Source organism: Phodopus roborovskii, unplaced genomic scaffold (genome assembly GCF_943737965.1).
Source record: "Phodopus roborovskii unplaced genomic scaffold, PHOROB, whole genome shotgun sequence".
Lineage (NCBI taxonomy): Eukaryota > Metazoa > Chordata > Mammalia > Rodentia > Cricetidae > Phodopus > Phodopus roborovskii.
Window position 1 is genome coordinate 50311346 of NW_026126433.1, and position 15880 is coordinate 50327225.

The following is a 15880-nucleotide window of genomic DNA, read 5'->3' on the forward strand; positions in this document are numbered from 1 at the left end:
AGCCCAGAAAATTCTTTCTTTAAAAAAAAACCAAAAAAAAAAAACAAAAAAAAAAACTGTTCTTTACTGGTCACATTTAACCAAATATATGTGCACATTAGCTGATAAAAATTGTGTACAACCAAATAAAAACACTTCAGTGTTTATAGGGGTTTTCAAAATCACAATTCAGCTATTCATAATCAATTTTCTATTCCCCAGAAAGAATAGATAGTATGTTTACATTTAGTTTCATAAAATATCTTTCTAGCTCTAGTACTAAAATCTAGTTTCTAGAAGAAAATAAAGCAGCTGGTTAAAAATTATCAACTTTTCTTTTGAAGACCTCTAGCTAAACTTAAGGCTCTACTTTCCAGTCTGGCAATGAAGGGACAACTTACTGAGATAATGCCTGGTGTTACTCTCTTAGACTCCTTAAAAATCTACCTCTAGAATGGACAGCTGGAGATGACTCCTGGTTTCTGGCTTGGAGAAATGGGTGGGTAGATCCTCCCTGAGATAGAGAATGCAGGGATGGGAAGATGGCTTGGCAGCCAAAGTTCTTGTATGTTCAGATGCCCCAAACCCCATGTAAATGCCAGGTGGACATGGTAACTCCACCCTCTTGAGAGTGGAGACAGGGAACCCTGGAGCAAACTGGCTAGAGACTTGCTGGGATTGGTGGGCTCCAGGTTCAGCAAGAGATCCTGTCTTAAAAGAATACAGTGGAAGAACTGAGGAAGATTTCCAAGATCAACCTTGGGCTTCCACACAGATGCACCTACAAGCACCTACATGCACAGATGTACCTACATGTGAAAACATATACATTCAAGCACATATATCATACATGTGAAAAACAAAAAATAATAAAAAGGATAGAACTCAAGCCAGACTTAGCAGGTCTGAGCAAGAGGCAGAGAAATCTCTTAGGGTCTGCTGTGTTTACCTAGAGCAATAGCCACCTGTACTCAGATCTAAGCTCAGGAGAGGAAAACTGTGGCTCTGACCTATTTCCAGAAGGCACTTGATTCATGGAAGTGTAGCCTATGGGAGAAATGGGAGAAAGATGAGGCAGAAGCAACCCTGAACAGACTATTAAAGGGAGAGATGGAGAAGAGGGACCCTGGGAGGGGTCAGAATGTCAATCCACAGTCTGGAATATAAAAGAAAGCCATACCACTATAGAAAGCTCAAGATAAACTAGAAAACAGCTGCAAATTAAACAGACAAAAAGATTGTTCTTCACCAACCGCAGCAGTGACACTATAGGAATCTGATGACAAAAAACAAGGACGCAGACCAAAAATCGCACAGCAGAAAATTATTTGAGAAGCCACCTTTGAAGGAGGGTTGTAGTAAACAGAAGGCACAAGACATTTTAAATTTATTTTTACATGTATGGGTATTTTGCCTGTAAGTATGCCTGTGTACCATGTGTGTGCATGGTTTTTAATCATAAAGAGGACTTGAGGAACAATTACTTTAGAAAAGGAAAAATCTTTCAGTCCTGGTAAAATTTCAGAGTTGTTTTTGCATGGACTGAGGTGAAGGATGAAGAGATAGACTGTACAGGGGGTAAAAAACCCTCTTCCCATGGGCCTCTGTTTCTGCACAGGAAGGAAAGGCTCTTACTTTCTGATACCATCAGATGTACTTGTTAATTCTCAGTGTCCATAGCAGAAATGAATTTATGAGCCACAAAGAGACCTTGGTCACAAGTGCCTTAATTTTAACAACCTCCTAAAGGAGCTATGAAACAAGGGACCGGTGCCTTTTAATCTATTCCCACACACACACCAAATTTGAACAAAAAGCTTTAAAAATTCCCCCAAACGTGTCAAAGAACAGTGCTAGGGAGTGAGTGGTGCTAATCATGTCCTAGCACAACAGTGACTCACACCAAATCATGGTCTAGTACTTCAAGATGGGCATCACTTCTAAGGCCAATAGCTCTTACAAGTGCAGTGAATGATGTCACAACTACATACACAGCAGATTATAGGGCTGGGGACATAGCTCAGTGACAGAACTTTTGACTAGCATTTGAAGACTTGTGTTCTATTTTTAGCACCAAAGAAATAAAAACAACAACAACAAAAAAAGTAAAGCACCTGGTTTAAACACCTCAGGGGCCTGAAGAGATGGCTTGGTTGATTAGAGCACTGGCTGCTCTTCCAGAGGTACTGAGTTCAATTCCCAGCACCCACATGGTGGCTCACAACCATCTATAATCGGATCTAATGCCCTCTTCTGGCAGGCAGGCATACATGCAGAGCACTCATACATACAATATAAATAAAATTTAAAAATAAATAATAAACTCTCAATATTATTTTAAATTAGTATCTAGATGTGTGCATAGTATTTATGGTCACTCGAAAGTTCCTCATTGATTAACGTATACACTTCTGTCTTCTATTACTACAATGTGTTACCCTTATTAACTCTTCAGTTACTGTCAGAAGGAAAGAAGTATATACTACAGCAGCCTGCTTATGGTGTATGACTGGTCAGAACCAAATCACAACTTTCCTGGTGTTTGAAAGGGCTCACAATTCCTATCTTGGTATTTTAAATTTAAAGTTATGATTTAATTTTAGAGAGCATCTTTAAAATTGCAGGGAAATTCTTACTAAACAATACTCAATACCAAAAGACAAGCCTGATTTTTCCAACTTCAATTATCTGCATGGTTTGGTTAAAAAACAAAACAAAACAAACAAACAAAAAACACAAAGTTAATGTCTATTATTCTAACCATTTTTTGAAGCTGTTCTTTAAAAAAAAAAAAAAAAAAAGTCTTTCAATGCTTTTCATATTCAGAGAATAACTTGGTACATAGTTAAACTGTTGAACATAGAAAATGACTAACCAAACCCACAGTAAGAACACAAAAAATTGGCTTTTGGGCTTTAGCTGCCAACTGTGGCTTACTATATAAACAAAGGCTTGTATAGTACAAACAAATTTCCTATTTTTTCTACTGTTTCAATTTTAGTAGTCTTAGGTTTTACTGTGAATAAACAGTAAACCAAATATGAACTGTTATACAGCTAACCAAAGAAACACTACAAAATGTTCAAATAAAATTCACGATTCCATCTGTAAAATGCTAACATATTTGAAAATAAGAAATTTTCCTCTTACCTACTACAAACATGATCTATGAGTAGAGACACAGAGTCTAGGTTATTGTCAAGTTTGGTATTGTGATAGAGGCACCGGTCCCTTTGTAGCTCCACCGCCTGCCGCAGGAGAGTCTGTAAACGCCGTGGGGGGAGCATCACTGATGGTGGTAAATAGGCTTTAATAAAAGATATTTTAAGAAGAGAAATAAAGATAATAATAAACCGTAAACTTGTGTTTAAGACATTTACTCCTCTTCTGTTGTACCTTTTACCTCAGTACTGTTTCCTTTACATAGACAAGCTCTAGGGAGATGACATAAAGCAAGTATTTTCAAAAGCTACAGCAATATCACCACTCCTGTGGGTGGAGTTTCTGAGGGGAGTAACACCACATACAGAAACACACAAAGTAAAAAGAAGATGGATAGAAAATCTAATGATGATTATGTATCAGTAGACAATCAGTATAAAATAAATCTTCAGTTAACAAAGAATAAGCCAAGCTGGGCAGTGGTGGCACACACCTTTAATCCCAGCACACCAGAGGCAGAGGCAGGTGGATCTCAGAGAGTATGAGGGCAGCCTGGTCTACAGACTGAGTTCCAGGACAGCCAGGGCCATTACACACGGAAGCCCTGCCTCAAAAAATTAAAAAGTGTAAGCCAAAACACTGAGGCTACTAATGCCAAGGGTATTGTGGAAATTCAGAGAATAAATGTAAATACAAACTTTTCCTAATACTTTTATGCTTTACACTTCTCCCAGGCATATGGAGTATGTGTTTTCTGATTCCACCCTCTGCAACATGATATAACAGCATGGTTTAAATAGAAAGGAGGTATTTTACATAAAGATAAAAATGGTAAAAGTGAAATCCCTCCCCAACACAACTTCAAAGTGATCAAACACAACTGGGAGAAGCATAAAACAATTTACCTAAAGAAATCCAGTTCCCATTAAACAAAGAACAAAAACTGTAAAATGCATATAACTTGAAGCTGTGGTTTACATTTTTTTTTTTTTCTCTAACCATCATACTTTTCATTCAAAAAAGACCTTAGGAGCATGACTGAAATATACAAACAGAAGAGTGCCCAGTTCAGCACCTCCACACTGACTCACTGTCACATCTGATGAGTGTGAGACTCTTTGATGTAAAGGCCTTGTTAATGGACCCCTTCCACAAAAACTCTCAAAGTGTGTCTAAGCACAAGCTTCCTATTTATCTATATTACCTACTTCCAATCTAAGAGGAAATAAAAGTCAAAAAAAAAAAAATGACTCTTACTCTGAAGCTTGTCTAGTAGTTTGGACCGGGAAGCTGCTCCCTTGCCTTCCCATTCAGCTTTTGCTCGTAGGTCTTCCGCATGGCTACACATTAGATACCTGTAACAGAGTAACAAATCTCAAACACTTTTCTTTGGAATATAATTGAAAACAGTTGATTGCATTTTCACAATCCAGTTCTTGCTTACACAAATTAAGAAAAACATTTTTAAGAGTGAATTCAATTTATTAATACAATCTAGTGCTTCATAAATTAAAAAGGCAATAGAATATTCCCTAAATACACAATATTGTAATTAAGAGTACTCCCTTCTACTGTTATATAATTGTAGCTTACATATATAATTGTGTCACGTTACATTCCAAATCCTTAGCACACACTTTACTGAATGCCCATAACTACCCTGTACGAAGCCAACACTATTATTCTAATTACATAAATGAAGAAATGGACACAGAACACTTAGGCAGTAGCTGTGAGAGGAGGGAGGCAATGGAGCACAGCAACCCGGGGTTCTACTGCACACCCGTTCTTCCCGGCTCAGTTCACTTCACAGCTTCTCTAGTGATGTGAATACTAAAATCACAAGTCAAAACAAGACAGGGACTGAGAAATGTTTTAGTAGATAAAAATGTTTTCTTGGCATGAGGACCCGAGTTCAAGTACCCAGCAACCACGCACTTTGTACAGATAGTGGTATAAATGCTGACGTTCCTGTACTCTGGGGAATATATAACCACCTCCTCAAGGGAGTGTACCTCCAACCTGGCTTTTCTCAGAGAAACAAGATTGAACAAAAGAAGTACAGGCCCTGGTAGCACATGTTTTAATGCCAGCACTTGAGAGGCAGAGGCAGGCTGATCTCAGTGAGTTGGAGGTTAGCCTGGTCTACAGAGCAAGTTCCAGGACAGCCAGGACTACACAGAGAAACCCTGACTTGAAAAACCCAAAAACCAAAGAAATTAACAACAACAAAGAAGTACAGACCTTATTCAACTGAGAGGTGAGATCTGGCAGCAACTGCCCCAAATGCGCTGCTAAATATGCCTTTCTTGTCACTTATATAAAGGACAATCAGGCAACACGGGTGAACTAAAAGTACTCACTCTGCTCTCTGTTGCACAGGTAAGGCAGTGACCCCTCTCAGACAGGAGGATCAATGCCCCCTCTTTTCCTCAACTGAAAAAAAGTATCACAGAATCTAAACAGCAGAGCACCTGGCCTTCTTGCTATTTAGTGTGGATGTAGCATTTTGATTAATGAAAAAAAAAACATTTTAGAAAGTGTAATTATACTTAACAAGCCTCGGAAGAAACTGGATTATTAGGAAAAATTTATCTCTAAAATAACTATGGGGAGCCAGGGAGAGGGCTCTGTGGGTCAAGGCTCTTGGCCAGAAGGAGAACTGACTCACACAAGTTGTGCTCTGACATCTACATGTGCATGTACACAACACACAGACAAGTGGGAAATGCTGGATGTGGTGGTGCATGTGTTTAATCCTAGCACTTGGGAGGCAGAAGCAGTTCTATCTCCAGGTTCAAGGTCAGCCTGGTCTACAGACTGACTTCCAAGTTACACAGAAAAACCCTGTCCAAATAAATAAATAAATAAATAAATAAATAAATAAAGAAAGCCCCCCAAAGTCATAGGTTCAATCTCAGTATAGCTAAATAGCTTGTACACACGTTCATAAGTAAATTTATCCAGAACTAAAGAATTTAGCAACATCCAGGTATTTTCTATCTCAGAAAGAAGTTAATGAAATATAACTCTGACCAACAGTAAACTTCTGTCTATAAAGATTTTAGCCCCTTCTTGAATCTGTACTGTATGAACCCTCTTCCTTACCCACTGAGAACATGAATGCGTTCTGTATTGTATCTCAGCGGCGTGAGTTCACAGCGTAGGACTTGAAGGGCCTCCAGGACCTTGCCATCCTCCAGGTACTCCAGGTACTTCTGCTGTAGCAGCAAAAACTTCATCCTCTGACACGACAGAAAGCAGCAGTCAGGGAAAAAAGCTGACGGGAGTTTCAGAAAATGTTTGTGCCTAAACAGAACAGTAGAAACCATTCTACTATGCCTTTTGAAAATAATTTTATAAAGCTTCAAGATGACTCAAAATATTTTTCTTTTATGAGTCATAGTAGGTTAAATGACTGCTCAAGTCTACATAGTAATAAAACCCTTTGAAAATCTGCAGTAAGGATCATTAGTGACTAAGGCATTATCAATGTAAGAAGAGAAAACAAACAAAAAGTAAACTCCACTCTTCCATTTCCTTAAAATTTCATTTACCAACATTGAAAACTATTCCAAGAATGCCCAAGTTTGCTTTTCAAATTTCCTGACTATCTTAATAGGGCAGTAAGAAGTCTTATGCAGCAAGCTTTGAAAACACTGGTGGGAAAAAGCTCAGTTAATGGAAGTTACTTCAAAGTCTGTGACGTAGAAAGTATAGCTCAGTTGTATAGGGCTTGTACAGTATGCAGAGATCTTGATTTGATTCTAGCACCACAAAAATAACAATGGGGGAAAACAACAACAACAACAAAAACCCCAAACAAAACAGAAAAAGCCACAATGTGGAAGAAAAACTAAGGTGACTAGAAAGTAGAATTAAAGTCATTAGGTATTAGTATTAAGTATCAGATTTTGGCTTACTTAAAGTAAAAACTGGCTTTCTAACAGATGCACACTACAGGTTAATATGCAAAAGTTTGGAGAAACTGTAACTAAACTAGGAGAGCACAAGCTCTCTCTGCAGTTAGAGTCTCTGACAGAAGGTTAGATTTAAGATACTTTAGAAGATTCAGTATCTACTATGTCTGTATATTTCGTAATGTGTTTAGCAACGAAGCTCAGATAAATATTATTTATTATTTGCCCATAAAGATAAAGCATTTTCAGTTATGATAAATGTTTGGTTTCAATATTTTTAATGTCACATTATCATCTTACTCTAAACTTAATGAGGATCACAACCCTAGCAGTTTTCCACTAGACAAGAGCAGTAGCGATCAACTATTCTATCTGGAATGTCTTCTACACTTGCATCTTAACTGAGGACCACTGTTTGGAGGACCATTTTCACATTTGTTACTTGTGTTTCAGCAAGCATGACAGAAAATGTTCATCACATTTAGAAGCTCCATGAACTGTGAAAAAGCAAAGTTCACTTAAAAAAAAAAAGTTGTTACGAAATGGTGTACAGAAATTACCATGTAACAACAGAATTCAGAGTGTAATAAACTTCTTTGTATTCTATATTTAAGTAGTACCTATAAGATATGAACTATTTACTTACTCTATTGTGTCTCAAATACAATAGTTTACTTAGACCAAGCAACTATTTAAACCTATCTGTTGTGAGACCTGTTACTTCTGTTTGGTAATCTAATCTTAAAGCTTTAGGTAAGACAAATAAACAAAAAACCCTTTTCAAACTGAGACATACTCCTATAACTATGAAAATTGCACTTACCGATTTTACATAAGGTTAGACTAATCAGTTTCAGAAACAGACTAATTAGCAAAGTACTTTAAAAAAGTATGTAGTGTATGTATCCTTAAGTTTAAAAAAAAAAATTTCAAGTAAAAACTACTTTGAAGTTCACCAGGTGACAAAGTCCCCAAATTAAATTTAAAAATCTTAAAAAGGGAGAGGGGCAACATATGTGAAGTTACTAAGCTATTGTCCCCAACCTCTGAGAAAAAAATTTAATTTTACAAAATAAAACTTCTATGTTATCAATACTCTGTTGAAGGTTTCTTTAATTGAGTGTATTTTAAAATCAAACTTAAGCAATGCCATATGCAATTGGTCAGCATGGATTTCATTTCTTCACTAAAATTTCTCAGCAACTGGGAATTTGGAAATCATTTTTTCCTTTTAATTCCTGGCAAATCTTTGTTCATTTACTATTACTCAGAAGGCCCTATACCCTCTCCTTCCAGGGTGTAGAGGGACAGTGCCTATTGTTACTTCCCCCTTACTTCCTCATCAAGACCATGGCAGAATGTTACTGCATTCTATAGGTAAAGATGGGGCAAGATAAAAAAGGCAGGCTAAACCTTTGAGCAAAGCCAACACAAACACACACTCCTGTATATAGAGGGAATGCTATAAAAGCAACAGAAGAACATTTTTATGAGTCATCTTATCCAAATTAAGACAATGAACACCCTCAAAGCTTGGCCTAACACACTGCAACTAATACGCTGCTAAACAAACAGCTTGAGAGCTTGAGAAAAAAATGTTTATCCATCTGAAAATCAGCTCAAATATCTGAGACACAGTAGCAAAATGGAGATGTATTTTACCTTCCTAAATTTAAACCTCAAAATTAATATAATACTAGTGATGTCCACCCCTGAGGAAGTTAAAAAAAATCAGGCAATACTGAGGCTTTGCTTTTAAAGATCAGAGGCTTCTCAAAGAAGCCAGGGGCTAAGCAGAGTAATGAGGGAATATTAGACCTCCACCAGACTGATTCAGGAGGCTGATGGTATCTCAATGACTTTGTGCCCAGCAATATTCTCTTCTTTTAAAATCTAATAAAAACCTGAAATTGAAATTTCTTCTTGGACTCCACACACACACACCTTTCCCAATCTCTGAATCACTGTTCTTCCCCCACATTATCAGACTGAATGTTAATACTGCAGAAAAACTAGGTTGCTAGTGTGTCTCCACGCATGGAGGGAGACCTACTGATTTGTGATGGTTTTAACTCTAAAATAATGTTATAAGCAATTCTTGCCAGTTAAACCCTAATTCAAGGAAAGGAGAAATAAATTACAGTTATGCTAAGGATCTCAAAGCTCTTATTTGACTTTGAGTTAATTTTTGTGTTAAGTCCATATTTGCTCCTTTTGTTAAAATTATTTCTATTACACTGAAAAACAAAAGAATGAGACTTTCTGTCCTTGGTCTCAAATGCCCATCCAGATGCTCGGGCATGGCATTATCAACTCAAACCAAAAACTGTTGATTCATGCCTTTAGCATTCAAAACCCACAACACCTGCTAGTCTGTGTATCATTTGACTGGAACCTATTTTAAAGTGTGGGGGACAGAGGAAAAGTGAGGGGAGTAAACTAGATCAATAAGAACATTCAAATGTAAAAAGTAAAAGTTCTGTCTTAAGGCCAGGGATGCAGCTAAGTAGCAGGGCACCTGCTAACCCAGACAAGGAAGGCTGTGGCTTCAGTCCCATCACCGGGAATAATGATATGCAGGCTGAGACTGGACTGTCACCAAGTATCTGGGTTGATAATTAAGTCATTATGTTAAAAACCCACATAGCTGTCTTCTAAGATACTATTACAAATTTCAACTTAAATGATCATCTAGCAATGAAATTGGGAAGGAATAAATTATATTACAAAGGTGAAGAAAGGCTTAAAAAAATGCTGAACTCAATCTTTTAAAGCAATTGATTCATCAATGCTTATGGGAGACAAAAGTTGGACCCCTTTCTTTGTATAAATACCTAAACAGTTTGATGGTGTGAGGCTCAGCCAGAGATTTAATCTTCATCTTTTATTAGATCCTAGAATGTTCTACAGACTCAACAGGCTGTAAAAAGAAAGGATTCCTCCTTATTATCTATAACTACCTTTCTCCAATTTACATGTTGCTTCTATTGAAGTTTCTAATGAGTCATAATGTAAATCCAAGCAGAAGTCTCAAATTACTACAAGTAAATTTTAAGTGACTCCATTAAGTTTTTTGCTATTAGAGTACAGATACAATTTGGATAAACTTAAAAAATAAAAAAATAAAAACATACTCTAAGAAATCACAAAGTACTCTGCAAATAAATTTCTTTATACCCACCAAAAACCCCAATTCTTATCTTAGCCATTTTATTTTGTTTTAGCTCATTCAACCAAAAATTTCTGGAAAACTGCTCAATTAAAATATACTCAAGTGCATGCCTTTAATCCCAGCACTTGGGAGGCAGAGGCAGGAGGGTCTCTGTGAGATCAAGGCCAGTCTGGTCTACAGAGTCAGTTCCAAGACAGCCAGAGCTGTGTACAGAGAAACCCTGTTTCAAAAAATAAAAACAAGACAAAACAAACAAAAAACCCACCTCAGGTTTTAAACCCCAGACATACCAATTGAGGACATCCTCTAGTCCCTGAAAAAAAATTTAATCCCTTCAAATATGTATGCTTTAGCTCACTTTTATTTTTATTCTATGGAATTGTTTACGTTAAATCATTTGACTTTATACTCATTTGAATTTTTTAATAATTTGGAATTATTTAAAGAACACAACCATGAATTTAACTACACATGTCATACTTCTTTAGACCTTTAATTTTCCTGAAGCCCACTTTCTAAGATATTATTGTACAGAATTATATAAAGAATTTTAAACTGTTTTGTAATAAGATTTTTTTAAAAGGGAAAAAAAATCCCACAATTCCATTAAGTTTAAAGACAAAGGTAAAAAAAGGTTAATGTTTGACCCAATTAAAAAAATAAAAAGAACCAAAATGCTAATAGCCACTCACCAATATTTAACCAACAGCTGGCTTCTCTACTCCACTTCTTACTCCCCTCCCCCACCAGACTGAAACTGCTTTTGACAATAAATGAATCAGCTACAAGTTTATAAGCCAGCAGCTGATTCTTCCATGTTCTCCAAACACTAGTGCTTAAAAAACAATATATCCCTTCCTAAAGAATTAAAACCTATCAGCATAAAATACAAAACAAAACCCATAAAGGTTAATGAAGGAGATTAACAGGGTAAACTACTAAGCTGATCTTGACGTTTAGCAAGGACCCAATGGTCAAACCTGCACCTAAATCCCTCAAAGTGACACATATTATACAAATTTGAACACTTGGCAATTCATATAAGTTGAATGAAAGAAAATGATGGGTACACCAACAGTAATAATTGGCTTGACTATGTAATTCCAATTATCAAAAAATTAATGTACCAGTTTCTTCAGGCTGTACAGTATACACATACCCAAACATATTTTCTCTTCAACAAACACACTCAGTATTTTGAGTAATATAAAAGTATAATTTAGCCTTAAGCTAACAATATAAGACTCCTATTAACAGCACTAAACGCAGTAAGATGTTCAAGTTTTTATAGTGCTTACATTACAATTTCAAATGACACATTTACTAAGTATGACATAAAACATTTAAAGTTCATAGCTTACAACCATAAACAACTCATCCATATTTATAAATTATATAAAATTTACTTTCAAGCCTCTTAAGATCAGATGCCTATAAGTTATCAATAACCTAAAATAAGCATAAGTGTGAAACTAAGAACAAAAGTGTATTTACCACAATTATTCCCAACAACGTTTGAGAGATTTCAAGTGCGCCTCTTACCACAATAGCATGAGGAGAATGCACTAAAGGCTTTAGTTCATTCAGGTCATTTTCTGCCTGCAAAAGTTGGCATAAAAGAAAAACAAAAACGTCACAATATTTCCACCAAATACCTAATTTCAGCAGCAGTCATATAGCTCTGTATGCCCTACTTTACCTTATCCCAGTCTCCTTCCATGACATGATTTCGGAATTTGGTAGCAGAAGGATGTTCTAAACGACATCCTGACTCTTGCATGAGGAGATCAACAGTCTGGCTGCAGGAGAGATACAGTGTAAAAAAGAACTGACCAACTTTAGGGATTTCCTCTTCCTAATACTCTAGTTTTTACAACTTCATGAAGAAGAAGAAAGAGCTTTGAAACACTTGGTTAAATAAACCATTTAAAATGCCACCTACACTTAAAAAATTTTTCTTGAAACCATAATTAAGTTGTCCCTACTTCTGCCATTTAATTTTTCAGAAGTTTAAAAGAGTATACAATTTCTAAAAATGTGCCCTAACCAATTGGTCAAGTAAAAACTAGGATCTAGAAACTATGGCACGGCATTTCTGAAGATAAAACACAAGATGACAGATGGCCTGTGTTAGGTAGAGCTTTCCTTCCAGATATTTTGCTTGTATGTAAATTCTGCTAGGTCAATCTTTAAAATTAAAACAAATCCAGCATCAAAAACCATTTCCTTTCTCTTCATACTAAAAATAGCCAATTTACTATGGTGTAGATTCCAAACAGTCACGAGTTATTTCCGCCTGCTGCTGTCAGCTTGATGCTTTCCTCAGTAATATGTTGTTAGCATTCACAAAATTTATTTCATGCTTACCATTTTCCTTTAGGAACTAACGTGAAATCTTCCCAGATTTTTCTTTGGGAGCCTAACTCATCAAATGTGCTTTCATTTACCAGATAATTTGGTATCTAAAACCTTCATCAAGCAGTCATATATTTGTATTCATGACTTTACTTAGGCGTTTCTTTAGTGCTCCTTATTTTTCAGTTCAACAGTGCAATGCCCAGCTCAAGAAACAAAATACTTCTGTCACTCGTGCTGTTCTCATTTCCCAACACACACACACACACACACACACACACACACACACACACACACACACACACACACCTACAACAACAAACCCGGACACTTAAGCCTAAGAGTTTATTTTAAATCTGAGGCTGGGAATTTGTTGCATGTTTACTTCAGTCAACGCCTTCTGGCTCTGACACCTTCATTCAGCTCCAGGACACTCCCACCAACCCTACTTCAACTCCCTTAGTTTTTTTTTTTTTGTTTGTTTGTTTTTTTGTTTTTTCTTTTGTGTGGGTACAAAATCGTGAATTTTGGTTAAACCCACTGTCTACCTCCACCCTAAGTTAAAGGCCACCCAAGCTGTATTTGAAAACAAATGATTCACCAGACCAGACATCACTTTTTTCAGAGGCAATCTTCTTGATTTTCAAGTGGGATTTCATCAGCGCTAGGCCTTTAGTACACACACAGCCTCTGCATGACTTTAACTCCGCATCTTTCTTCACCATTCCCATCAGATTTACTCGAAAGCCTCTTTCCAAATTACCCCAGCCCCTTAGTTCCCATAAACACTTGTAAGCCACTGTCCTTCCTGATTGGTAGTTTGCCTGGGCTGTTGTCGGTCAGGGGTGGGGGTGGGGAGGTGTCCCACAAAGATGCCTCTGAGACACACTTGAAAAACAAATCCTCCAAGGTTCATTATTTCCACCGCTCTGATCCACCCCTCCCCCAGCACAAACACCCTCGGTGTCCGCCTCCTCGGACGGACAATCCAGCTCTGGAGGTGCGTGGGGAGGGGTCGCTCTGGGCTTCCACTACCCCTCCCCAGCCTAGACGGTCCAGCTGGTCTCACGACATCAGGCCGATTCGTTTCCCCCGACCTCCCTTCCGCTCCTCCCGGAGCTGTCTGTCCGCGGCCTCCCGTGCACAGGGCCCCGGGGTCCCCCACTACCCTGCCGGCGGCTCGGCCGGCCCGGCCCTCACCAGTTGTAGGATGGACACTTACTTGAGCCCTAGGCCATTGAGGTGCTGTCCTATGAGCCTAATGACATCCTCATCGGACTGCGAGAGCCGCTTCTTCTTCTTCAGACTGCTGCCCAGCTCGGGGGTGGCCAGGGCGGCGGCGGCGGTGGCGGAGGCCGCGGCGGCCCCGCCGGGAACCCCGTTATTGACACTCAGGCTGTTGCTATTGTTGCCAGCGGCGGAGGGGGCGGCGGGCAGGAGCCCGTTGGCGTGGGCCAGGTCCCCCGCGGACGCCGCCGAGGGGGACGACTCCCCGTTCTGCGCCGACAGACAGGCGAGCTCCGGGGTCTGGCCCTGGCCCCCGCCGCCCCCGCCTCCTCCCGCCCCGTTGGCCTGCATGCTGCTGCCGCTGACCAGGCTGTGGCCGCTGCTCCGCTGGGGGGCGGCGGGGGCGGCCGGAGGCAGTCCCACCACCACTACCACGGAGGAGGAGGCGGCGGCCGGCGAGGGCGAGGGCGGGGGGGGGAGGCCTGCTCGGCCGGCCGAGGCCCCGGGCTCTCCTGCTCCCTCCGCCGCCGAGGCTCGGGGCTTCTTCCGCGGGGGCGGGGAGGCTCCGCCGGCGTCCGAGTCGGAGGAGGAGGAAGCGGAGGCCAGAGTTTCCTCGCCGAGAGAGGCCGTGGTGGGAGGCCGGCGGGGCGCGGCGGGGGTCGGCGGGGCGGGAGGAGGGGGAGAAGGAGGACCGGGCCCTTCCCCCCCCCTCCGGAGGCGCTCGCGGCGCGGCCCGGGGGCTCGCGGGCACTGGGGGGGCGCGGGCCCGAAGCTGGAGCCCCGGCGGCGGCGGCGGAGGCGGCGGCGGAGGCAGCAGCCGCCTCGGTGCTCGGTCCGCGCCGCTCCGCTCCCTGGTGTGTTGATTCTTCCCCCAGCTGCTGCCTAATGGAGTCCGGGCGCTGGCGTCACAGGAAATGCCTATACTGCCCTCCTCGCTCACTTCCGGCAGCAGGTATGGAACCTATAGGGGGCTGTCAGCCAGCACGTGTGTGCCCGGCAGCCGGGGTGAGGCCGTGGGGTGCAGGCGAGGGCCGCCGGGGGTCGGGCCCCGGGTGGGGTGTGACCCAGCACGAGCCGGCCGTGCCGTGCGAGGGCCGCCCCGCTGCCCCGGCCTGGCGTGCGAGCTCGGCCCGCGATGAGTTCGCAGTCAACCCCCGAGGCCCTGCGGGCTGGGAGGTAAGAGTTCGTGTCCCCGCTGTGCACCCGGAGTGACCCAGAAAGGAGCGACCAGCTGGCGTGGAGGGGACCGCAGACGCACTGGCACGGGCCAGGGTGTGGCCGGCCGGCGGCCTGGTTTTGCAGCTGCAACTTCGAGCACAAGGGTGTGCTAGGCCCCTGTCCACTGGCTTCAGGCTCTGCACCCAGGATTAACCACGGCCTCATTTTAGGGTGGAAGCACTTGAACTATACACACAGTTGTTGTATTCGCGTCACCTAAGGACTGGGGAGATGCTGAGCAGAGAAGACCGTGCTCCACCCTGAGAAGGAGAAGTCGGCTGTCACTACCTGCCTGGTGGGGCAAGAAGTTACAAAGGCTGAGGGTGTGGAGAGGAATGGACGCACTTTGCTGTGGAGTTTTACTGTTTCTGTGTCGCTTTTCTTTTAAGTGTTCAATCAGATGCCTTGGTCCTGGTTCCTGCTGCCTATACAGGGAGGCAAATCCTGGCTTGCCATTTTCAAGTGACTGGTGTTTCACTGTCACAAAGTTGTACGCGGCTTTCTTGAATGGAGAAATACAGCAGCAGAGAACTGAGATGAATATTGTTCAGTGGTGAATGGTCCTCTGGACCCCCTCATCAGTTACAGGTGTATGGTTAGTAGCACGTAGACCTGGTATGTACAGATGTTTTCTCAGAAGTTTAGGAAATCCCTTTGGGAGGGGGGAAAAACAGCCTCAAGCAATACATCTTATCCCTAAAACAATACTGACAGCTCAGTAATTTTGAGGTCTTTGGAGGCAGCCCTTTTCAATTTAGAAGTGCAATAAAAATTATCCTATGATTTGTCAAGAATCCTGAGCTCTATTCATCCTTCAACAGGGAAGAGAGGCAGGAAGATCAGAGCA

The 15880-nt window shown here is 41.0% G+C and overlaps 1 protein-coding gene across 3 annotated transcripts in view; it reads right to left on the reverse strand.

The window, feature by feature from the left end:
* The window catches only part of Wdr26 (WD repeat domain 26), a 41331-nt gene extending 26634 nt beyond the window's left edge, over positions 1-14697 (reverse strand). The window contains exons 1-6 of one of the 3 annotated variants that reach the window (XR_007834643.1): positions 13811-14279; positions 11933-12032; positions 11728-11832; positions 6250-6386; positions 4399-4496; positions 3130-3286 (exon numbers count right to left, since the gene is read on the reverse strand). Coding sequence is in view for 2 of the 3 variants with exons in the window: in XM_051186472.1 (XP_051042429.1) it covers positions 3130-3286; positions 4399-4496; positions 6250-6386; positions 11728-11832; positions 11933-12032; positions 13811-14166 (953 nt within the window). In the remaining variant the exon portion in view is untranslated. Of the gene's footprint in view, positions 1-3129; positions 3287-4398; positions 4497-6249; positions 6387-11727; positions 11833-11932; positions 12033-13810 lie in introns of all 3 variants that reach the window. The other 2 variants (XM_051186472.1, XM_051186471.1) reach the window with 2 other exon arrangements.
* Between the last annotated feature and the right edge of the window lie 1183 nt (positions 14698-15880).